Source organism: Trachurus trachurus, assembly GCF_905171665.1.
Source record: "Trachurus trachurus genome assembly, chromosome: 7".
Classification (NCBI taxonomy): Eukaryota; Metazoa; Chordata; class Actinopteri; order Carangiformes; family Carangidae; genus Trachurus; species Trachurus trachurus.
Genome location: NC_139901.1, coordinates 11564147 through 11589010, shown reverse-complemented (window position 1 = coordinate 11589010; position 24864 = coordinate 11564147). Strand labels below are relative to the sequence as shown.

At 43.4% G+C, this 24864-nt stretch overlaps 1 protein-coding gene across 1 annotated transcript in view; it reads left to right on the top strand.

Annotated features, from left to right (window-relative positions):
* The window catches only part of prex1 (phosphatidylinositol-3,4,5-trisphosphate-dependent Rac exchange factor 1), an 86407-nt gene extending 61771 nt beyond the window's left edge, over positions 1 to 24636 (top strand). The window contains exons 20-40 of the mRNA XM_083975809.1: positions 642 to 781; positions 2445 to 2589; positions 3637 to 3812; positions 4741 to 4902; positions 5545 to 5755; positions 7775 to 8060; positions 8642 to 8857; positions 11948 to 12036; positions 12653 to 12735; positions 13378 to 13468; positions 13604 to 13732; positions 13831 to 13872; positions 14764 to 14981; positions 15181 to 15283; positions 17506 to 17649; positions 18764 to 18878; positions 19770 to 19836; positions 21002 to 21177; positions 21410 to 21512; positions 22342 to 22409; positions 22529 to 24636. Of these exons, the coding sequence (XP_083831935.1) occupies positions 642 to 781; positions 2445 to 2589; positions 3637 to 3812; positions 4741 to 4902; positions 5545 to 5755; positions 7775 to 8060; positions 8642 to 8857; positions 11948 to 12036; positions 12653 to 12735; positions 13378 to 13468; positions 13604 to 13732; positions 13831 to 13872; positions 14764 to 14981; positions 15181 to 15283; positions 17506 to 17649; positions 18764 to 18878; positions 19770 to 19836; positions 21002 to 21177; positions 21410 to 21512; positions 22342 to 22409; positions 22529 to 22571 (2807 nt within the window). The 3' untranslated portion in view covers positions 22572 to 24636. The remainder of the gene's footprint in view (positions 1 to 641; positions 782 to 2444; positions 2590 to 3636; positions 3813 to 4740; positions 4903 to 5544; positions 5756 to 7774; positions 8061 to 8641; positions 8858 to 11947; positions 12037 to 12652; positions 12736 to 13377; positions 13469 to 13603; positions 13733 to 13830; positions 13873 to 14763; positions 14982 to 15180; positions 15284 to 17505; positions 17650 to 18763; positions 18879 to 19769; positions 19837 to 21001; positions 21178 to 21409; positions 21513 to 22341; positions 22410 to 22528) is intronic.
* Positions 24637 to 24864: the final 228 nt, after the last annotated feature.

Below are 24864 nucleotides of genomic sequence, written 5' to 3'. Positions count from 1 at the left end.
GAGAGGAGCTGCTGGTTGGCCAAAGAATGTGATCTCATGGTTTTACTTTTTTTTATTATGGCAGAGGGACTTTATTTCTCCTCTTTCCGCTCCCTCTCTACGCTCCTTCTCCTGTATCACTTCTGGCTCTGCTGCTGTATGAGGAGCAGTTTTTTCCATCTGAATTCAGAGTCTCCAGTTGTTGTTTTTTTCTCCTCTGAAATCAGTCCCCCTGTGTGCTATCTATGCATGGGTCAAGTAGCCCCAGAGTTAGGTAATTGCTGGCACCCTGGGTGGAAGTGATGCCAGCGCTGGTATTTTTAGATAGAGGAGAGGAAGATGATGGAGGTGTTGATTGGACATCCAGGCTGTAAAGCCATTAGCTTGGGACAACGTGTTACAGCATTGAGCCAAGTAATTTCCTATTTTCCTGGAGGAACAAAGGGGGAGAGGTTATGTCCAGATTTGGGAATTGAGTTTTTTTAAATTCCATGTTTAAAAAAAAACGAATTTGTTTTGATTTCACAAACTTTTTAACTCCTCCATTTCTCTGACTTGAACTCCATGTTTTCATAATAGCACAGTGTAATGTATACACTTGTCACTGTATTTATACCACCCCGTGACCCCTGACCTCTGATCCTGTTTTGACACGTTTGCAGGCTGGGAGGCCGCAGGGGCAGGGCTTCAGCCCGGACAGGTCGTCCTGAAAGTCAACGGCAATAATGTCAACAATGGCGAGTACCAAGAGGTTCTGGAGCACTTCACCGCACAGCAAACACACCAGGAGCCTCCACAGATGGTGAGGAGGACACAGGAAAACACACACTAACACACAGTCATCGTCAGAGCATCAGAGTTATAATGTTAACAGGGCATTAACTTATTCTAATTCTAAAAGACAACTTGTGTCTCCCAATCTATCCATTGATGGTTTTCAGTCCTATACATAAATCTAATTAATGTAATAAAACATAAAATGAGAATTATATAAAGAACCCGAGTAGAAATTGTAGCAATTTGATATCTGGTTAACATGATTAAAATTTACAAGAAAAACACATACAAATAGATATCATAAATACATTCCATTCCATGATATTTGTACAGATAGAAATTACACGATGGATACTTGATATATGTTATAAGATGAGATAAGTTATACTGAGTATTAACAATTTTACTCATTAAAAGTAGATTTTGCACATCATACTAATACCTTCATGTACATGTGACAATACATCCCTTCATAGGTGACAAAAATAGCAACATAAATGTCATATATAATATTTCTGTGTGTGTATTGTAATGGCTTCTCCCTGATTTGCTTTTTTTTTATATGATACTAACTACATTGTGGCAGGAGCTAGAACAATTAGCATCAGTAGCAGCTGTGGAAGTTAATTTAATTCAAACCTTTCAACAAAGTGGGACAGTTCACTAAAGTCACAGTCAACAGGCTGACAGCCCATAGAGCCCCGGTGACCGAGACATTCCTGCTCTGAGACGCTACATAAAACATAATTAGCATTAGCTGGAGCCGGAGTTAGCTGCAGCAACAGCAACTTTGAAAAGGCAAAAGAAAAACATATTAAAACTGCAGCGACAACAAGAGCTTCTTCTTTTCAACACCGCTCTAGGCTTGAACATTGGGTGGCCCAGTAAACTCCACTGTAAATCACTGGCTGTCGCTGTCGCTGCGGGCTACATGTAGTAAAGAGTTGGACATTTTTTCTGCTCAGAATACAATCTGCCCAGAGGGAAAGAGGAGCCCAAAGCAACAAATGAACTCAACCTTTTCCACAGAAGTCCTGTTTCTTCGAACATTTGCCTTATTCTGTATTAAAGTACAAATTTAGTTTTGCATTTCCAAATTGACTCCGGACTGGATTCAAGTGTTTACGCTCCACGCAACATGGCTTATGTCAAAAATACCAAACTCCTGTCACGTTTGTTTTGACATTCTTACAGCAGCAGTTCATGTCTCCAGGCAGTATTTCACAAGGCTGCAGACAGAGTAGGACGTCCTCCTTACTGTATATAGCCCAGTGATTTGTTTTGTTTTGTTTAGCCTGGGCTGCTTTTCTGATAAATCCCCCTTTTGCTCAGAGCCAGTGAACAGGCTCAAGCTTAGCAGCCTTATTTTTGGACTTATTCCAGTAAATGTTTGTTGGTTCATTTAACAGCAGGATGAATTACCAGGATGTCGTTGATGTGGCTGACTGCACTGCTGAGTTCAGGGTGGTGCAGTCAGTGTCTCTGTCCACAGGGCATAACCACTTCAAATTATTTCCTCCACATGATGTGTATAAAGTGCATCTACATCCACATTGCTAAATGTGCATCTGCTCACTCGTGCTCACTTCCTCCTCTGCTCACTTCCTCATTTAATTTCCAATAATGATTTATCACATATTGAAAGCGTACTGGATATAACGACTGAGCTCTAATCTGTCCCCCAACAGTGTCAGTGGGTGTACCGAGCATTTGAAGATGTGGAAGAGTTTCAAAGGGAAAGAGGAGCAGGTGAGAAGGAGGAGAGTCCATTTAGTCCTTATCCAGTGGAGAATGGCTCCGACCGTCAGGAGGGGAACGGCACTAATGGAGCAGGTGAGACCCCAGGTTACAGGTTACATCCTCTCAACATGTGCAGTGCAGATGAATTGTAGTACATCTTGTTCTCTTCAGGTAAAGCTCTCAGTGAATGAAGCAGGATGTTAAAATTGTGATTAAGACATTCTTTCTTGTTGTTCTTTATTAGTGACTTTGCAAAGCAACAAAAAGTAGTGTGACTGTAAAAAAAAAAAAAAGGACGATGGACATTCATTTTTTTCCACTGAAGATGATAATTATAAGAACAATTTAGAAAATATCATTTTTTTTTAAAGTTTAGATAAATCTTATTATATGGTGGTGATTCAGGTTTTCACTGCTCAAATGTTTTAATGCTGAATCAAAACGTAAGGCTGATAATAACTGCAAATATTTAGCTGGGACTGTCCTGTGTTTAAACTGCAGCTGCTTTGTGTGTTAGTCCGGATTGATTGCAGACTTGATGGTTAGAGAAACAAGAAACAAACATCTGTCAGGGCTAAAATCCTGACATTAAAACACGATGTTCCACCTCGACTGCTATTTTCAGATGAACCCTAGGTCACTGTCAGTGAACAACAACAAAAAAAAAACCTGGCTACGGCAGGAGGTAATTTACTGAAAAAAAATCTGTTGGCTCACGCTACAGTTAGAGGACGTCATCTTGTCACATTCACTTTTCTCACAGTGCTGGCCGGATCAGCTCACATGGAGTATGTGCAGTACTGTACACTGTGCACCTTTACATGACTACACATGTCACAACTAAAGAGATTTATGCCGTTGTCAAATACATCTTGAATGACGATGAGATGAATGTTGTGCATATGAATTGACACTTTATTTTGAAACAACTGAACTGAATTGAACTGATCAGCAATTGTGGTGAATAGAAAAAAAAATCGGATCAAAACAACAGTCTCATCAGGTCTAAATCCTGCCTCATAAATGATCAGATGTCTCCACCGCCGGAAGTGACGATCAGATCAGCGTATGCAGACAAAACAGATCAACACCACAGGTGAAATGCTGAAACTTGACTAAAGAGAAACCTCTGACCCACAGACCACCGGCTGAGCAGGCTCTCCCTCTCCGACGAGCTCCCTCTGGTCAGTCTGACGGTGGATAACGTCCACCTGGAGCACGGCGTCGTCTACGAGTACGTCAGCACCGCCGGCGTCAAGAGCCACGTGCTGGAGAAGATAGTGGAGCCCAAAGGCTGCTTCAGCCTCACTGCTAAGGTGAATATGGAGGAGGGGGAGGTGAAGTTTGGTTCAAGTAGCAACTGTAACTGCAGCTGGGATACGTCTGAGTCTTAAAGCAGAAGTAAGCGATCTGGTCGTTTTGGCTAATGGCAGGCTTTTGAAAACGTAAATTACAGCTTCAAGTCACAACTTACGATTTTGTAGCGTTCCAGGCAACCCACTCGTGTTTTTCTGACCTGTTTTACCGGTGAAAGTCACTATAACGGCCACTCGTAACTTCTGACCCGTGAACTCGTACCAGATCGAACTGGTACGACTTCACAGGTCGGAAAAACACGAGTTACGGGCTGCCTTGAACGCACCATAACAGTCCTCGTCGCTACGTCACCACATTCACGGCGTCCCTTGGCTGCACACACAGCCCTGCATGCCGTTCTCTCTCCTCATTGGATAAAAACTGTAGGATACGATAAATGTTTTCTCTTCGGCTCAGAGCAGAGCAGAGGGACTGAGAGACCCGTGTTTCAGTCCAAACACTCTATGTAAGTGATTGCTGTCGGAAGATATAACTATTTAAGACTTATATTAACACAAATATATCACTTACTTCTGCTTTAATGAACAAGCACAACTGAGGAGAGGCTGCACCTCAGAGGTCAGGAGCTTCAGGTCGTTCTTGTTGTGTAATCATGAATCATGAGTCATGGAAGATCCCGACCTGACTGTTCACCAGATTGTGCGTCACTGATATTATTTAAAGTTGTGTTATTATGACAGGACCTAAAAGCAGCGGAGGGGGTTTTGGCATCGCTGCTGGTTCCAGTTGTTAATACTGGAAAGCTGAATGTTTAGCTACATGAAATACACAGTTGCCTCATACTGTTGCTGTTGGAATGTTTTTTTTTTTGTGCTGCGATTGACTGCAGCAGTGATCCATCCTTACCCATGTTTCTTGTCTCTACAGATCCTGGAGGCATTTTCTGGTGATGACAGTGTCTTTGTTCGTAACTGCAGCCAGCTCATCTCCCAGAGCGACCGAGTGGTTACCATGCCTCAGTACGAGTTCAGACAAATCTGCGACACCAAGCTGGAGAGCATCCGACGCCGGATCAGCAGCTACCAGCAGGTACTAAAACACCCTTCAACTTCCTCTCAAACATGCAGCACAAACTGTATCTAGAAACATGTATACTACTCATTAGAAACAAATTATCTTTATTAGCTAGTAGCGGAAATAAGTCCGATATTTTAAATCATCATTCAAAAAAAAAAAAAACATAATTTCTCTTCTTGTCAGTATATTTCTAACTGGATCTTGTTTTCCAGACCCATTAAGCACCTCACATGCTCTGCTGAGCTTTTAGAACAAACTATGAAAAGCTTTTCAGTGGATCGAACGCCTCTTTCATGTTATTAAAGTCATTTTTCACTATATTCACATTTAGGTTTTAAGTCATATGATAACCCACTCATGAAATATGACCGCATGGTAAAATGCTGCAAATTCTGCATAAATCTAATATTAAATTAAAAACACACTCTGGTCCACGGGCTTAAGTTTCCATTACTCAAGACTCAAGTGTGCGCGCTCTCTCTCTCTCTCCCTCTAGCTACAGTTACGTTACATTATTAACCCTCATTTTTCTGTCATTACATGTTGTATCTCTATGTTTAATTTTAAGATATGATCTTGTTAAAAACAAGCGCTACAGATATAAGAGCTGTCAGTCAGTCATCACTTCTTTCTTCTTCTTTTTTTTCCTCCCAGTTTGCCCTGGAGTTGAGGAACAAGGTGTGGCCCTCCTTCAGACAGGCCGGCGTTCGCCCTCACCAACTGGGTTGCATGGACTTCGTTCCCACCAACTGCCACGTCAACCTGATGCAGGTCTCCTACCCCAAGAGCACGACCTCTGCCGGCAGGACCTTCAGCATCCGCTTCAGCCGCAAAAACTCCCTGTTTGGCCTGGACCCTGACCAAGGTAGAGGCACACACACACACACGCACACACACACACATTTCTATCCGAGAAGATTTGAACATTAGTACGATCTCTGCCACATATCCACTAAGCTTCTCTGAGGTCCATCCCCTTCATGATAATACAGCTTAACCCACTTAACACCAGCTCAGTGATCGTTGTGACTAATTACCCCCCATGACCATTTAAATCATGCAACACTGAGAGAGGTACAACCCCCCCCCCTGCATCCTCCTCCCCCTCCCCAGATGAGTGCTTTGCCATTAAGTCTCCATTAGCTCCAGGCCACACGCATGTTATTGACATGAAAAGTGAATGAATAATGTCAGCAAAGATGGTGCCTGGAGGCGGTGCAGGAATGTGTGACGTTCACTCTGCTGCTGCTGCTGCTGCTCCGGGGGTCAAAGGGGGAAAGAAACAAGAGAGAGCGAGAAATTGAGAGCGAGAAAAATGTTTTAAAACTGCTTTAAGCATAAGTACAAAGTCAGAATATTTTATTGAGCACCGGATGGAAATGAGGTCAGTTACAATTGTTCCTTTAACTAGCAATAGAGAATATGTGGAATAAATGGATTATAAAGATAAAAATCAAAACAAATATGTACACACAAACAAATTGAGGTTATGAGTTTTAACATCAAATGCCATTGAGATAGAAATCTCATTTTCAAGGGAGACCTGAATGTACATTAAAAACATGATGAAAACAATTCATAAACAAATAGTCCAAAGATAATTCTCATTACAGTATCAATAACAAACAAAAAATACTAAATTATAATACTACTAAACATGTTTTTTTTTTTGCTTGTTCCATGTGTCTGGGCTATCAAATTTAAATGAACTCTTCTCAAATTGAACATTTGACTTATTATTACTGTAGGTACATTGGGTGGTAGCCAATTATGTGACTGAGATACTTAATATAAGATGGTAATTTCTCTATAAAACTTAAAAAATAAACAGATCTAAGGACCAAACAAGCTTCTTGTATAAGGGGCAGTGATGGGCACCGTACATATCGCCATCCTAAAACAGAGCAGAACGTTTCAGTGGATCCAGAGGTTTGAGGATAGACAGGAGGGGCCTGTAACTTCCGATGCAGCTTGATGTGAACAGAGTCCGAGGCTGAGCTGCCGATGTCCCTCCTCTCTCAGCTCTGCACAGATGAGAATGCAGCACAGCTGTCTAGACAGACAGCAGACACTTAACATTGCTCACATTATTCCAGGATGCCTCGTCCTCGTCTTTCCTCTCAGCACCAGCTGCCACTCAGACATCTGCCAGGCAGTCGACTCGTACTGGTGAGACCGAGACGTTCGGCTCTGGTGCTTTTCAGCTCTGGTTGTGGAGATGATGATGTTTTCTCCAGCCTTTAGTTGTGCAGTCAGAAAGAGAATGCATAGCAACACCGAGCTTTATTACCTGAGGTGATGAAAATATTTCCTCCTGCAGTGCAATAACCACGTGTTTTAAAGGAATGCCTGGAATGGGCTACATGAAACAAAATAAGAGCTTCTTGAGTTAATTCTAGTGTTTGCTCTTTTACTAATAGGAAGAATTGGAGGAATCTGTCTGCAGTGTTGGGAGATGTCAGGTTATTGCAGCTTAGTTTGGCTTCCAACCCGAGTAAACAGGTTTGCATCCTGCCCTCGCTGTGTGTCAGTTGCATAAGAAGTTGTTTTTCATGGAGTCCAAATGGAAAACAGACAAGAGAGTAACTTCACAGGCTTTGAACATCTGGGGGAGATAAGTGAAATCTTTTTTCATCCAGCCACTGTTAACATTGTTGTTTATCCTCCTCTCCTCTCCTCTCCTCTCCTCTCCTCTCCTCTCCCTCTCCTCTCCTCTCCCTCTCCTCTCCTCTCCTCTCCTCTCCTCTCCTCTCCTCTCCTCTCCTCTCCTCTCCTCTCCCTCTCCTCTCCTCTCCTCTCCTCTCCTCTCCTCTCCTCTCCTCTCCTCTCCTCTCCTCTCCTCTCCTCTCCTCTCCTCTCCTCTCCTCTCCTCTCCTCTCCACAGCACAACTCAACCCCATGTCCCACACTCAGCACTGTGTGACCAGCATGGGAGCGCCCTCCTGGAACTGTACCGGCCTGGAGGGGGATGAGGCAGACGGCGGCGGGGATGAGGCCGTGGACGGGGGCGAGAGTTTGAACGACAGTCGGCGGAGCATCCACGGAGAGGGCGGGCTCAGCTTCCTGCTCAAACAGGAAGACACAGAGACGCAGGACGCCTACATTCACTTGTACAGCCGCCTGGACGTTGCTGTGAGGGAAATGAAGCAGTATGTTGCTCAGATCGACGTGTAAGTGTTGTTTTGGCCTCTTCCACATCAGCCAGTCCCATCGCTTAGTGTCATCCATCAAATCATCAAGTGTTTACTCATATCCACCACCGGTTGCCAAATATTGTGATTCCGCTGGTGTTTGTATGTTAGTTGAGTATTTTCGGTGACATTTAGAGATCTCTGTTTGAAAGCTGGGAGCCGTTATTCCCCCACAGCAGCCTCCTGAGGCTGTTCGTCAGCCTCCCTTTGTCTGTCTGCCCTTTGCTTCGTTTAAAGCCGAGGATTTACAAAAGGAACATTCTTCAGGCCCAAAATATTTACGGGCCCGGCCCCAGTACAGGAACAGGGAGTGAGGCCAGGATAGCATCAAGAGAAAGACACACATATTGTGCATCTGTGCTGAGGAAGGGGTGTGACAGTGTACATGTTTGATAGTGAAGGGCTCTAAGCAGCAGATTATTATAATGGGAATAATAGTTGTTTCTTAACTCTTCCAATATGCTTTGAATCCATAAAGATACATATGCATCTGAAATGTACAACACAGAATATACTACGCAAATATCTCATTTTTGGAATTGAACTCACATTTTCTTCAGCCTCCTGTCGTCTATCACGGAGCCCACGCAGCTCCAGGGGGAAGGCGGGGAGCCCCCGGTCTACGAGCCCACTCAGCCGTCTCTGGCCCCCTGCGAGGACGGCTGCGACCAGGACAAGGTGGAGCAGGGCGGCATCAAGAGAGTCTGCTTCAAGGTGAACGAGGAGGACCAGGAGGACTCGGGCCACGACACAATGAGCTACAGGGACTCGTACAGGTAACTGGTTAACGGTGTAATAATAAATCCCAATGATCTGTTGTACAGTACGCAGGTGGACGAATCTGTATTCACCTGGTGTCGCAGCGTCTTTATCAAACACCAGAACAGAGACATGGAACACCTTTGTCTGACACCTAGGTTTTAAACCGTGGACTCTATAAAACAGGCACAACCTTCAAACTCCCTCGTTACTCCACAAACCTATAATGCTGCTCATTTCCCCCCTTCGGAGGCTAAAACTCATTCCAGATGTCGACTGTTTTAACCGAGATGGAGGAGCTAAAAATTACTTCAAAATGTTTCGGTCAGCTCTGGTTATGTCATTTGCTTGTTGCGAGTTCATTCAGATGTTTCTGTGTGTGTGTGTGTGTGTGTGTGTGTGTGTGTGTGTGTGTGTGTGTGTGTGTGTGTGTGTGTGTGTGTGTGTGTGTGTGTGTGTGTGTGTGTGTGTGTGTGTGTGTGTGTGTGTGTGTGCATGGTTCACTGGGCTGTGCTCCACTGAGCCCCACCCTCCACCACCCACTAAGATGTAGTTATTGGTTGTTGGTGCGGTGGGCTGGTGTATAATACAGCCAAAATGTTTGGGGCGCGGCCTCCTCACCCACTCTGTCATTAAGGCCCCAGCCACGGCATGTGAAACGCAACTACCTCATCACAATAAAATGTAAAGGAAAATGAAGGCTGGTGCACACACACACACACACACACACACACACACACACACATACGCACAATGAGGTGTTTACTCTGGATTTTAAAGCCCAGTGGAAAAAAAACCCCTCTGTGTTCAAGGTAACAGTACAAAGCTGCATAGTGAACATGGATGAATCATCCCACTTGTGAAATTCTGGATGTGATGAAAAGTGCTACTGTGTCTCAGAGGTGGGTGGTGGGTCCTGCTGAGATAATCAGACATAAAAAAAAGCCAGAGGTGGTGACAGACCACAACAGAGCTCAGCACTCGGAGGTCACGGCCTGAGAGGAACATAATGTGAGAACAAGGACGGGAGAAAGTGGCTCCCAACGCAACACAGACATGACGGGTCAAAGACAGACACACACAGAAAGAACAGAGCGAGTGTGTGAAGATATATCATCAGGCAGCGTCCGTTCCAAACTCGAGTACAAAGTGTCTGTCATTAATCAGTAACTCTGTTGGCTCATATGTGTGTGTGTGTGTGTGTGTGTGTGTGTGTGTGTGTGTGTGTGTGTGTGTGTGTGTGTGTGTGTGTGTGTGTGTGTGTGTGTGTGTGTGTGTGTGTGTGTGTGTGTGTGTGTGTGTGTGTGTGTGTGTGTGTGTGTGTGTCCAGCTTTCTTAAGACCTTTTCTCTGGCATCTCGTCTTATCTAGAGTGTGTCCAATTCCAGATCCAGCTATGGCTGACTAAACGGACAAATCACAGCTAAAATCATCCAGTGTGTGTCCAAGACAGTTTACTTCAGAGTCACCTCTGTTTCTTTAATAAAAAGTCTGCTCAGAAATCAATTTAAAATGCGTTTTACATATCTTGAACCAAGTCATTTTCACTTTGCATTAGTCAGTTTTTTAGTTTAGTTTATTTAAAGTGTAAAATCACCATGGTGCAACATGGTCTCAATACACTTAACACAATCAATTACAATAACACGAACAACAAGATCACTTTACAAACTCAGATTATGGTAAATGATCAGTGAAACACAGGCCAAAATAGACAAAAACATACAGAGGAAGACAGAGGAAAGAACAGGCAAAAGAACACACTGTATTGTATTGCATTGTATTGTGGGGCAATGTGTCAGGCTTTTCCCACTGTGAAGACTCTGTATATGCAAATGGGACACAGCTACAATTAAAGAAGCGAAGCTCAGAGGAAGTCGTTAATGAGTTGCTCACCGGGATCCCAGTGTGTCCTCGGTGTGTTTATGAATGCGTTTCCACCTGATTCTCAAGCTGTGGCTGCATCGCCCTGTGGTGCTGCTCACACTTTTGGCAGGAGGTGTGTGTGTGTGGGGGGGGCTAAATTTGGAAATCAACTTGTGCATGTGTGTGTGAAAGAGAGAGTGTGTATGTCTCTGAACTCAGGTGGAAAATACAACTCCCCATGCAGAAGCTGAGAGCAGAAGGGGAATAGCAGAGGGTCCGTGGGGACTGAGGGAGCTGCGTTTATTTCAGGCAACAAATAAAAGCACAGGGAGGATTGAGGTGTGATGAGAGGAGGTGGAGTGAGGAGAAGTGGACAAAGACAACAGCATGTCTGGATTTACCAGACTGTGTGTGTGTGTGTGTGTGTGTGTGTGTGAGTAAAATTTGAGCCAAACTACTAAAAGACGACTCCACCAACTCTCTCCCTGTAATTGTAGCAGCTCCGGTGCAGCCAGTTTCTCTCCCTCCCTCCAGCACAAACACACATCCACACACATCAGGGACCGCAGAAACAACCCCAGCAGGTTGATACCCACCCCCCCCCCCCCCCCACACACACACACACACTCCCTCACTGTGTCATCCAGCCAAGACGTATCACAGTAAAGGAGGACAAAGCCGGTGTTGTCGTTTTGTAGCTCGTAGCCGCTCGTAGGCCATTTGTCTTTGTAATTCAGCCTGTGAATCACTCGGGGGGGAGTTGTGAGCTTGCTCTCCTGAAGCGACGTATAATTTGAGCCACATAAATCTTCCACGTGCTCCCGGTAATCATGTCAATTCACGTAGACCTACGACTATAAATACTAAACCGAGGCATGTCTTAAAGAGCAAGAAGTCCACCCAGTCTGAAACCATCATGTGTTTATAGGTGAGCTGCTTTTCTCCATTTGAAATCTAAAGTATGTGTTTAACATCAGTCAAATGTTTTGGAGTCTAATACAGCCCCAGTTAAGTGAATGCCTCTCTTTGGAAACCAGAGGCAGAAACATTTAATTACCTTCACTCTCACATACTGTAAATCAGAAAAGGCATTTACAATCAGAGGGATTATTTGGCAGCGTAATTACAAGACGCTGCTTCCAAATCCCCTCTGTGGTGGAAGAGCGGAATGAACGAGTGAACCCTCGGCCGGGCGAAGAGCTCTGACCGTGTTTGTTTGTGTGTTTTTGTGCTTTATTCCAGCGAATGCAACAGCAACAGAGACTCGGTCCTGTCCTACACCAGCGTGCGCAGCAACAGCTCCTACCTGGGCAGCGACGAGATGGGATCAGGTAAATCCAGTTGTTTGTTGTGCGCAGCTGTGAGGATCTGATGTCGGTTCCAGAAAACCTCTCGGTGCGGTGTCTGTGTTTAGTCGGGTTACATGTTGTCTTGGCTCGGCGTGTTGGATTACAAGCGAAACAATGATCATTTTGGTTCCAGCGCATGAGAGTAAAAACGTGTCACTGTCCAAACAGACAAAGTGAATTTAACATAAACAGCATCAGCTCGGGCCGACGCCAGTACACTGTGTGTTTCCTGAGTGTCAAACAAAGACGGGGAATAAAGGATGTTTGCATGAGAACAGATGATTTACATTATGATAATGTTGATCATATGTCACTGTAGATCCTTCTTCTGAGGTCACTGTGGTCAGATATTATAGACACAACATTTCATAATCCCCACAGCCACATTGTTTGCGCAGAGAGCCAAGTATGTGACCGCCGCTGTTTATCACGTCGCCTTTATTAGCGTGACGTCATTAACAGCCCACAACCAGTCTCTGTCGGAGTAAACCCTCTCTAATTTGATGCATCAGGATTTACGTTAATGTATTTAATATGTGCAGTCGACACTTTTCTTTTTTTCAATAACGATTTTGCTTTGGTGTTTTGTGGTTGTTAGGCGACGAGCTGCCGTGTGACATGAGGATTCCTTCGGACAAACAGGACAAGCTGCACGGCTGCCTGGAGCACCTTTTCAACCAGGTGGGTTAAGTAAAATCTTTATTCACAGAAGAAGAAATATGGAAGAACGAATGTTACTGAAGTTGAACTTGCCCCCCCCCCCCCGGTCTTTCTCTCTATGTCAAACCATATGGGGCCGATGATGTGATAGTAATCAGTCTACATCTGGGCTGAGTTACCTCATGCTGCTCCCTCTGTCCTCTGTTCAGGATCCTCTCATCTTTCGCCTCGCTTCCTTTCTTTCTTTCTTTTCTTTTCCCCCACCTTACACACACATGTACACACACACACAGACTTTCACTGATATGTTGATTCGGTTAAAGACATCCATACCTCCTCTCTTCTCCTCTTACCAGCATTTGATGTTGTTTGACTCCACGTGGGGTGCCTCCCTCTCTTTGGCTGCTGTTTTTTTTTTCCACATGGAAACAGCAGCTCTGGGGCTCACAAACACAAGCCTAGTTGTTTTTAATGCTGACAGCCCCGTGCCAGAAGTTACTACACAATGTGTGGGAGTGTGTGTATGTGTTTGAATGGCACATAGAGAAATGAGGGAGCTTGTAGAAGACGGGAAATACATTTGTGCAGAATATGAGCAGATGAAATATTGATTAATTAACTGACGATCTTTCTGTGTGTGTGTGCTTTTATTTCTACACAAAGGTCGACTCCATCAACAGTCTACTCAAAGGACCTGTCATGACCAAGGCCTGTGAGGAGACCAAGCACTTTTACTCAGACCACAGCCAACCAGGTACATGTGCTTCTTTGTGTATGTGTGTGTGTGTTGTATGCTGCATGAAGGGTGAAAAGGTGTGTTGACACCTCTCTGTTAACAGAGCCGTTACACAACACACACTCATGCATTTCCTGGTTTTTATGCGGACAGAGTTTCGCCAGACGGAGGACTGGACAGTTCGGTGTCGCTACATTATCCACAAGAACATCCAGGAGGACCCATGGAACCTTCCTAACTCTATCAAAACCCTGGTGGAGAGCCTGCAGAGATTTGTGGATGGTTAGCAGAGCGCACACACAGTCTAACACACTCTTGCCATGTGGTCATATACAGTTACAATCACTCACTCCGCCTTGTTTTTCCTTCTACCTCCACAGATGGAAAGAACCAGCTTCTCCTGGCTCTGCTCAAGTGCACAGGTACAGTAATGTGTCAGTGTTCGACACAAAGCAGTTCACACTCTGAACCAGATGGTGGCAGATAATCAAACTAGATACAACACGGCTCTCATTTTCCAGAAAATGACCAGGAGAGATGTCAGTGCTCTGCAGAACTCAGTCTGCAGCAGCTGGAAAGGTCTCATAACTGGAGCATTTAAAAATGAATCCAACAGTTTTCTCTCTCTCTGTAAATGAGATCATCCATCATATGAAATTACAGCCAGTTCTCCATCTGCACGTCCTAAAAACATCTTCAAAGATGATTACATTTTAAAAATGATTTATTTAAAGTGTCAGGAATCCAGGCTCTGTGGAATTTTATTCACCATTTAATGAGGTTTTACTTTTATTATCTCTTTTTTTAAAACTTTCATATTGTAACACGTTTACATTAATAGCAAACTATGACTGTACTAGTCCCACATCAAATGTGTTTTAATTTCATCACATCTGCTCATTAGCAAAGATAAAGCACATGTTTAAATTGACTTACAGTAGTTTTCCACTGTGATTAAATGACTCTGAGGAGTCGGAGACATCGGCTTTCATCGGTGTTTTCATTCCCGGAGCAGGATCGTGTCCAGGTTGAGGCCACTTGTTTGTACAGAGGGAGGTTTGGTGTGTAAGCATATGATGCTCAAGTCACTTTGAACTGTGCACAGTGGCATATGGTGTTAGTTAATGGGAGATATCCTCTCTGGGGATCCAGGCTAATGTAATAAAGTGTATGTATTGGAGCAAGTCCAAGAAATGTGTAATGAGGAAGGTTAGAGAGGGGAGGTCGGGGTGTCTTACCCTCTGCTACCCACTGACTTCTTCATCTTTTTGCCCCCTCCATTTTTAAAAATTATTTTCTCTCCCCAACTCCAGACACATCTCTACAGCTGCGACGGGATGTGATCTTCTGCCAGGCAGCGACGGGCGCCCTGTGCACGCTGGCCGAGCAGCTGCTGGCGGCGTTCCGCTCGCGCTTCAACAACGCCGGCGAGTACCAAGAGGACGGCAAGGAGACCAGCCGCAAGTGGCTGGAGCAGATATCGGTCATCGGTGTTCTGCTGCACTTCCAGTCCTCGCTGGCGCCGCACCTGGTGAGGACTTGGGCTTGGCGTTCTCTTAATTTACGATGCAGTTTCATCATGAATTCAGAATCTTACCTACAAACGCCATCATCGTCTGCATCCGTCCCGTTGCATCCATGCCGTGTGGTGTGTCCCTGGTTCTCGTCACAAGCAGCAGAACTCTCCTGGTGCAACCTCTGAGCTTCCTCTTCTTTCCTCTCCCTGACAGAAGGAGGAGCGGACCATGCTGGAGGACACCAAGGCCGCCCTGTCGGACTTGGACAAAGTCACTGTGTTCTTCAGGCAACTGGAGGACGAGTGTCTCGTTGCAAGTAAGAAACTCCATCAACAAAGACTGACTTGGCCCATTCAAACCAGACTGCTGCTAATGAGCAGCTGTATGGTTTGACCAACTCTGAAAAGAGTTCTATTATGTGCATGTATGGAAGCTATTGAGGGTGAAATTGTCATTTTGCCATTGCAGATTTAATTTTCTTTTCAGCAGAGAATCTGAATAGGAAGCTAAAACAACAGTATAATGGCTCCATAAATCATCTTTAACAAGGGCAGAGCATGTAGTCTGTTAAAGTGCTCTCTTTGTCCAAGTATCACAGATAACACGCTCCCTCCTGACGGCCTGTGAAGGGCTTCATTTAAACTTGAGTGCTGCTGTGAGACACATGAGATACTAGCGCATATGTGACAGAAAGAAAGCAAAGATACACACATACTGTACGTTAGAGGTTTTTAATTTACTTTTTAAATGTTTTGCCTTTATTTTGACAGTCACAGCAAAGAAGGGAGAGGATGATAGGGAGAGGGCCACAGGTCGGCTTCACACATTACAGTTAATACCTCTGTAATATTCTTGCATCAGCGTGCAAGCTGTGCTGCAGTAAGGAAATATTCTTTTGGAGCATGAAAAATGACAAATTGATTTTGTGGTTTGCATTCGCTTCTCCTCCCAAAACACTCACGGTTGGACCATTTATGTGAGAGTAAGCATTTCAACAGGGCGGTGTGAGGATGCTTTTTCTTTTTACGGCCGCTACGTATAAAGTTTAAGACCTTTGTGTCTCTTAATAACCTCGGTATATGTGTTTGCTGAGAGTGCTGCAGGCGGCCAGAAGCCCTTTAAAGCCAGCAGATACAAACAACGGCTGCATTCTGAATCAGGTCCTTTCAGCTGTCTCAATATGGCCGACAGAGATTGCCGCTCAAAGGAAACGCGCGGCGTGCACTTCTCATCTTAGAGGGCAAAGCTGTGAGTGAGGCAGGGATTTAGTTTTTCAGGTTTACACTCGGCAGCAGAAAGTGTTTGGTCTACATGTGTATATATTGTGCACAAACATAAACTAATGACTCTCACTGTCCTATACATTACATAGTACAGGCATGCAGAGATTAACACTGTACATTCTACCGTTTAACCAAACTGCTCTCCTGAAGTTGCACATTCAGCTCAGATTGCTGCAGTGCCGGCGGGCTGGTTTGTGGCGGCAGCTTTCGCTGGACAGTATTGATTTACTAATGGCATCTTCAGCGAGCAGTGAGCTATAGGTTAGGTAGAGTCATGTAAGCACCGCAGAGTCTGTGGCCTCTGGGTTCAGCCCTGAAGCATCACAGCCAATTCCGTAGGATTAAGGCTTGATGGGTTCTCTAGGAAAGAGCGCTGACCCTAGAGGTCGCTCGGTAAAGGTCGTCTTTTCCATTTTCGGAGAACTGCTCATGTCTCGCAGTCGGAAAATGTTAGGAGGAATCAACACAAGTCGGACTTATAAATTATTACCTGTCATGTGTTGTTCGTAGAAGCACAAAAGGTTGCGGCTCCGCGTGCAAGAGGTGCAGCAAACTGACATTTTTCTAAACTGCAGTTGCTCTACATATAAGAATTTATTAAGGAAAGATAAAAAGACGTATCAGACAACAATATAAATATCTAAAAGACTCAGAAGCAACAGCTACACATGATGAAATCAAGGACCAACATCAGTCAGGTTATCCTCAACAGCTGGTTAGACAAACACACACACAAATGATGTTTGTGAGCTGATGCTGCGCTAAAAATCTGTGTTGCTGATTTTCCTAACATGACTAATATGCAGGTAACTACTTCTTTTATATTTCGACTAGACTTTTGTCACTTTTTCCATCTCTACGTGTGCAGTCAGTAGTCCCTGTGGCCGTGTGGAGGCAGAGAGCTCTCCACACTCAGCTCTTGGGTTTCTGATAAAATTACAGTGACTGTGGTTTTCTGAAGTTGTGCTTAAACATAATAAACAATGATGCTCACTGCATCTTGGGGCCTGGAGTGTAAGAGTGTGAGATTGTTTATTTAACACAGACTTTAATGCACATCTAGTGACAATACTATTAATATTATTAATGCGGAATTTGTATATATGAAGTGGTTTGACAAACAAAACTTACAAGCAGCATAAATCTTGACCTCCTTATAATTCTCATGTGTATTTATGGAGTTGCTCAGACAGCCACAAGTATAACACCACAGTCTTGTTAACCTCTCTCCTGACTGTGTGTATTTGTGTTGCAGACACGCCGGTGTGTTACCAGGTGGAGGGCAGCCGACAGGCCCTGAGGGTCACTCTGTACCTGGACAGCTGTCACTTCAGCGAGCTGCCCAGTCGGTTGCAGAACGGCGGCAGCCTCAAGCTCCACACTGTCCTCTTCACCAAGGGTAAGACTGGGCAGACTGGGGCAGAGGAACTGGAGAAAGTGACAAGATTTATTGCTTTACTCTGTGAAAATGAGTCAGAAATTTCAAAAACATCAATGTTACTTTAATGCAAAATCACTTATGTGAAATCGAATCATGGTTTGTGCAGCCTCAGCCGCTCTCACATGTACATTTCCCGGTAACTTGATGTACTTTTATTAAGTTACATTGAAGCCTTTTATTGCCCATTTAAAACTTCACCTTTACCCCCTTCCACGGTGCCAGGCTCCGTTTAGTTCTCCATCAGTCTCAGCAGGCCTAGTATGAGCGGACAGCATTATACATCGTACCTGTCTGCCAAATAGCCATTAATTTTCCATATACACGTTCCAGTTGGGAAACTTAACTTGATGAGAGCTCATATTGTTCTCATGGACTTGAGTGTTGAGGAAAGTGCTACAGCGCAGATTCAATGATGCAGATATGTGGATCAACATCGCCACCTAATGGAAGAGAGTGCTGGTGCAGGCTGAGGAGAAGTGTGAGGTAGACTGTGACATTGCAGATGCTGAAGTGTGTGTGGTCGCATCTGTGAGCACCCTATTCTTTTTATACTGATAAGGCCAGGCAAGGCATCTTTATTTATATTGCACATTTCATACCAAGGGGCAGCTCAATGTGTTTTACATACAGCAGACAAAACATTTCACAGTAAGAACTGGAAACGGAAAAAGAACAGCATAAAAACATACAATTTAAAAAAATTTGAATAACCCAGAATAGTAAAAATTGTAAACATTAAACATACAGCAAGAAGAAGAAAAAAGAACAAAGAAAGTACAAAAAAAAGAAATTATGTAACATACAGCAAGAAGAAAAAAAAGAATAAAGAAAGTACAAAAAGAAAAAATTTAAATATGACTAAAACTGTTATACAATAAAAAAAAACTTTTTCAGAGTCATGTAGGATTATGTTTAAGGTTGATTGGATTGAATGAAAACTTAAAACTGGTTCATATTATTGCGAGGAGTAAGGATGAGGTTTGTATTGAGGTGTGAGGGCTTCAAATCATGTGATCATTTATGTGTGCGCCCATGAGTGTTGGACTAACTGCCCCCCGCCTGCTTCTCTCAGCACTGGAGCGTCCAGAGGGAGTGTCCCAGCAGGACTACGCTGCCATGGAGGAGTTCCAGCAGCGCACCAACGCCGTCTCACTAGAGAAGGTCAAGGCCTACTATCGCCGACTCAGGTAAACTGCATCACAGCCCCCCAGTGGTTTACTCACTAGAACTCCGGATGGATTTCACCTTAAAGGGAGAGTTCACCCTCTGATCTTGCGTAAGCATGAACAAACTGTGCTTCGGTTGCTCTTTTACTTGACATCCGGCTGTTTTCAAGGTCCAGGTACTTCTCAAGGTGAGAACTGGATCATTCATCGAGACATGACCTCAACAAAGGCACACATCCACTGACAGAATGTTGTCGGTTAGCTCACTTAGTGATGCGAAACGACTTGTTTCTTAAACATGAGTATTTGTAGCTCAGGATTATTGACCCATCTTACAAAATATTAAATCTAAACAAGGTTGCTTGGTGGTTTGAATCTTTACACACAGTTCATATAGTTATTATATGATACAATATATTTACAGCTCAGATCACAGTAAATATTGAAATTTGTATGTGCATATAAGCGTGTATGTTTATTTACATTTTTTACAATTTTGCAGGAAGGTCATACATGGTAAATAATTCTGCCGTAGCTCTAATATTCAGTGCTATAGTGCCTGGACACATTGTCAGAATATTAACTGGAGTATAGCTTTAGATAAGAGTGTTTATTTAAATTTTTATTCTGCCTTGATTGTTAATGGTTATGTCTCTGTAACATATTCATCTTTTATTAATAGCCTGTTATGAGTGTCGTGATTTCTGATACGTAAATGACTCATGCAACATCGGTAAATGGTGAAATATTTACTGTAGCAGATGCATCATATTCCATATCATGAAGTGCTCTCAACGCTCAGTGAGTCAGCTCTCACACAAAATGAGTCAGAGGAGGGATCAAGAATCTGTAGGTTTGCAAAGCAGGTGGAGAGTTTTAAAAACTGAAATAGAGATGTTTGTGTCTCTTCAGGGCTTTCTATTTGGAGAAGTCCAACCTCCCCACGGACTCAAACACCACTGCCATGAAGATCGACCAGGTAAATATTCACTTACTCTGATACATCCTGCTCTTGTTGTGCTCACAGAATGTGTACATTACAGCCTCTGTGAATGTTTATCATGTGACTCGTATCGTGTTCTTGTAACGCACTGTAAGTCCATTTGTATATAATATTGTGACTGAATATAAATGCAAGCACAGATACTGGGCCTTGAAGTTAGAGACCTGCAACCAAGCATTTCAAAAGTAAGGTGAACTGGTGTCCTGTTCCCTCCACTGGACCCCCCCAACCCCCACCCCACCCCCCACTAGCTCGTCAAGACGCCCACCCCCTCTCATTAACTCCAACTAACCTCAACACATCAGCATTATAAACCATGTGAACTTCAGTGATGACTAGAGTAGAAAGGAAATTCTAGTGTCTTGAACTGACTCTAGCTTTGGTAGATTCCAGTGATTAAAACTAAATAGATCATAGTTTGGATGAATAGAACCACATCCTCAGGTCACTGTCTTTCAAAAGAACGACTGAGACAGAGTCAAACCTCTGTGTCATTGTTGATTGGTTTCCTTCTTCTCCTTCTGTTTCTACTGGTGCGCCATCTTAACAAGTCACTTACTCAACTATTGATGTTGCGTTCCATTCACCTCGGAGGTCAGACACCCCAGCCCATCACACCCAGTTGTTGGTCAATGACAACACATTATTGCACATACCAGCACAAGTAAGACTGAAGTGCAAAAAAAAAACAGTATATTACAACAGCCATTACCTGTGTTGACACACAGAGTGGCCATTTTGGATTTTGATGTTGGGATTTTGTGAGGCACTTCAAATTTTCTGATTTGGAAATTCAACTGCTGGTTGAAATTTCCAGCTAGAAAATCTGAAATTCTGCCTTCCCAGTTGAAATGGAACGCACCATGAAATATATCAAATAATGTGAGATAATTTCCAATTTCCAAAACAAATATGCTCATTCCTCTCAAACTGAATTTCACTATATGAACTGTATCAGAGAAAATTGTCAGAACTGGTGAATTCATGAAGAAAACAAGCTTCTTTTTCCTCCACCTGTTTTTTTTAATGCAGATTTTAACACTCTAAATGACTTGTTGAGATGGACACACTGTACTCTCTTGTTAGCTGTCCGTTTAACCACTGAACCTTGCTGACCTCCACTTTTCACCCCCCCCCTTAGCTCCTGCGACCCCTGAACACGCTGGACGACCTCTGTCGACTGATGCAGTCCTACATCAACGTGCGCCCGAGCGCCCACGGCCACCCGTCAGGTGTCAGCGTGCTGTGTGTGTCCTCTGAGCTGTGCAACCGCCTGGGAGCCTGCCACATCACCATGTGTGGCACAGGCATGCAGAGGTCAGCCCGGCAACACACCATCATCACTCCACTGCTTGTGTCGTATCACTGGTCTGTCAGCTGGAATAAAGATTAACACAGTGCATAGGGGGTGGCGTGCACCACTGAACCTCAAACTGAGCCGTAGCCTCACTGTCTGAATTCATTACTACTACAGAGTATCCAGCACATGCGCACATGGACAACTGTATCGGTGCGTGTTTGTTAATAAACTTTTTTGTGCTCTTTGCAGATGTACCCTGAGTGTGACACTGGAGCAGGCCATGATCTTAGCCAGGAACCACGGACTCCTGCCACGCTGCATCATGCAGACCATGGACATTATGCGTAAACAGGTAAAACTCTAAAAGCTGCTGATCTCAGCATAAAGGCCCAGCGGGGTTTCCTTATGGGGTCATATCTCTAAACTAAGTGTACTGTCTTTTCACATCAGTAGCCACTTTAGGTTGAGTCATATGTAGTGCAGTACAACAGCTCTGCCATTAATTCACCTTCACCAGTTTAAATCACATGTTCTGCACTGAGGTCATGGTTAAAGTTGGTGTCTTATATTGAGTGGGAGTAATACAATCATCTCTCAATGTGATCAGTCCAGTGCAGCTCCACCACTAATCTGCTAATGCTAACACATATAATTGAATTTAAACCTCAATAAAAGTAGAACAGTTGCATTAGGTGTGACAAATAAAGTGTTTAACTACATCAGGAGAAATTATTCTATTAACAACCAGTGCTGGACAACATGGTTGAAATGAATGCCACAATATGAATTGGTGTGTTTATCTGATATTGACATACAACAGGCCACAGTTTCATTGCTTTTAATATCGGACTAAACTCTGGACACACAACCAGCTCAGTAGCTTGTCGTTGTTTTTTAATTAATTCTGCTTGAGATAATTTATTAGGACATAATAAGAAGGTGTGATCATGTTCTCACAGTAAAACACAGTAAACAATGTTTAATCATCCTGTCAGAGTAGTAGACTTGCAGAGGAGCTATTGTGTTCATGAATCTGTCATGACTCTCAGACAAAATCACATAAAGATAAAGAGTAGTATGTGAATTTCATTGTTTTTTCAAAAAAAGTCTGTTTAGGGCAGTTGTATTAACTGCAACGTGACCGGAGCTTGTAACATAACATACATTCTCTCCACCACCAGGGAGCACGAGTCGAGCTCTCCGCTAAAAATCTCAAGGTAATGGACCAGATGCCTCCATCAGCCCCAAGGTAAAGTATCAAACCACCTGCAGCAGGCACCTCCACATGTGCCTTCAGCACACTGGACAGTTTCTGGCCTTTAGGCCAGGCGGATCCTCTCATTCAATTTTTTTTTTCTTTTCCAACAGGCTCTTCAAGCTGTGTTTGCCGCCCTCGGACGGAGAACTCTAAGAAAAGTGTCACTTCAGAGAGCTCATCAGAGAGAGGGTGGACGTGGAAGAGAAAGATATGATGAGAGATGACGCTTACAAAAGAGGGCAAGTCTCACCGGAGAGACACTGCTGATGGACAGACCCGTGCCCCCCCCACCCCCCACCCTCCTTCGCTGCCTCAGTTACACAGGGATCATTCCAGCATGGATACCACTAGAGTCTTCAGGGCAAAGAGAAGTCAGATACTGTGGAGCAGCTGCACAGAGACTGACGCAGCCTGAAGACTGGTCATGTACTGTTGTACTGGGAAACCACCCAGATAGAAGTATTACTGTTTTGGCTGTCTACACGTAGCTGATATGAATGACTTGATAACTGGTGTGAAATGTTCACAGCATGAGTGAAAAGGGAGACGTCTGAGTCTGAGGCCTCACACAGACAACATCCACAGCTCTTATTATTAACTGGATTAACCAAACTACCTGTAGCTGACTGTCGTGCTGAATGCAGACGTTTTGAATTTTGCCTTGGACTGCAAGTCCGGAGAGCTTTGTGTCTCTCTCTCTCCCCAGGTGAAGTGGGACGCTTTGGACACCCTGGTATTCACGTGTGATCGCAGACTGGACAGATGCAGAAAGTCAAAGAATAGACAGAGAGATGGAAGTAGGGATTGAAAAGATAAAAAAAAAGATGGATGATTGACGAGGTTGCTCTTTAATCAGCCCGTTGCATGTGGTTACTGTGCAATTACTGTAGGTTTAGTGTGAGTACTGTATTACTGCACTATATGAAGGATAGTTATTTATTGTGTCTGGAAGGAGTGTTTTTATCCCTCACTTATTCTATATCAGGTATTAAAGAATCTAAAAAGCATTCCAGCCTACATATTGAACAGTATTTAAAGGACCAATGGCATGCCTTTCTTTCTTTTTGTTTGTTTTTTAGACATAACTGCTTGTGTATTTCATTTTTATTTATGTCTGGAATTTGATTACGTCAGGAAATCTTCAGGGAGCGTGAGGGGAGGACGGACAAACTGAAGCTAGCTAATCAGAATCAGGACAAACGGAAGCTAAAAACAAACCATACGAGGCTGTCAACAAACAGTCGATTTGCCAGGTTGCGATATTGAATCGTTGTTAAATTATTAATATATTAATGAAAACATACTAGTTGAAGGAGCGCCTTCTGTTAACTAAGACATTGTGTTGACTTTTAAATTGGCTTTTATGTTGTCTGGGGTCTGTCGTATTTACTGTAGGTATTAAAAGAAGCACAATGATTGGTCCATACAAGTTGCAGTGTTAGCTGAACGTACTGTAAGCAGTTTGCAGGTGATGTAAACAAAGGGATCTTTCCAGGACTTAATCACAGTACCATTATTTTACTGAAGATTTTAATTTCTTGTACATACAAACTGTAACTATGTCAGAGGGAAAAAAAGAGTAGGATATGTCTTATGGCAGCAGAGTAATGCTATAAATTAAAATGCATTATTTTTATGGAAATAATATAGTATATAAAACATTTTGTATTGATGACTGTGCATTTAAAGAGAAGTTTTTGTTTTTTCTCTCTTCGCTGAGCGTAACCTCACTGACGACTAGTTGTATTTGACTGGTTTGAAAACAAAAGGGTTTAAATGCATTTCAAGAATCATCCTTGACATGCTGCATTCATTACGCAGACGACTTAGTCCTTTTTATTTATTTAAAAGCAGCCTGGTTCTAAATGAGCATGTTGGAGTAGTCTCTGCTCATCTCCTGGCAGCAGCATGGCCACTGTACGTCTATATCTTCTGGCTGACGTATCGGATGCAGCGGATATTTGCATTATCATCATGTCCCATATCAAATTTGCTCTTAGTGTACATTGTGTAAACTCCTGGTCTTAAAGTGTGTGTGTTACCAGTTGAAATTAGCTAATGACTGCAGCATGTTGGTGTAGCTGGACAAAGAAATATGTCACTGATTACACATCTATTTACATTATTCTAATGTTTCATTACTGTATATACTTTATTTGCAATTTTATTTTGCTTGAAAATAACTGTACAAAGGATCTTTTGTTTGAATCTTTCTAAAACGATCATTGTAAATGCAAACTTAACAAGCTAGTAAATAAAATCTTCACAGTATGACGGTGTTTGTCAGTGCAAGGACGTGATGTTCAACATAAAAATGCTGATGCACAAAGTAGAAGTGGTTTTCCATCCAGTGAGGACTTGGCCTCCTGTTTATCTCCCAGCTTTATGATGTGTCAAAACACTGTTTTTATTACCTGTGGTTGTATGTTACAGCTGTTTCACACCA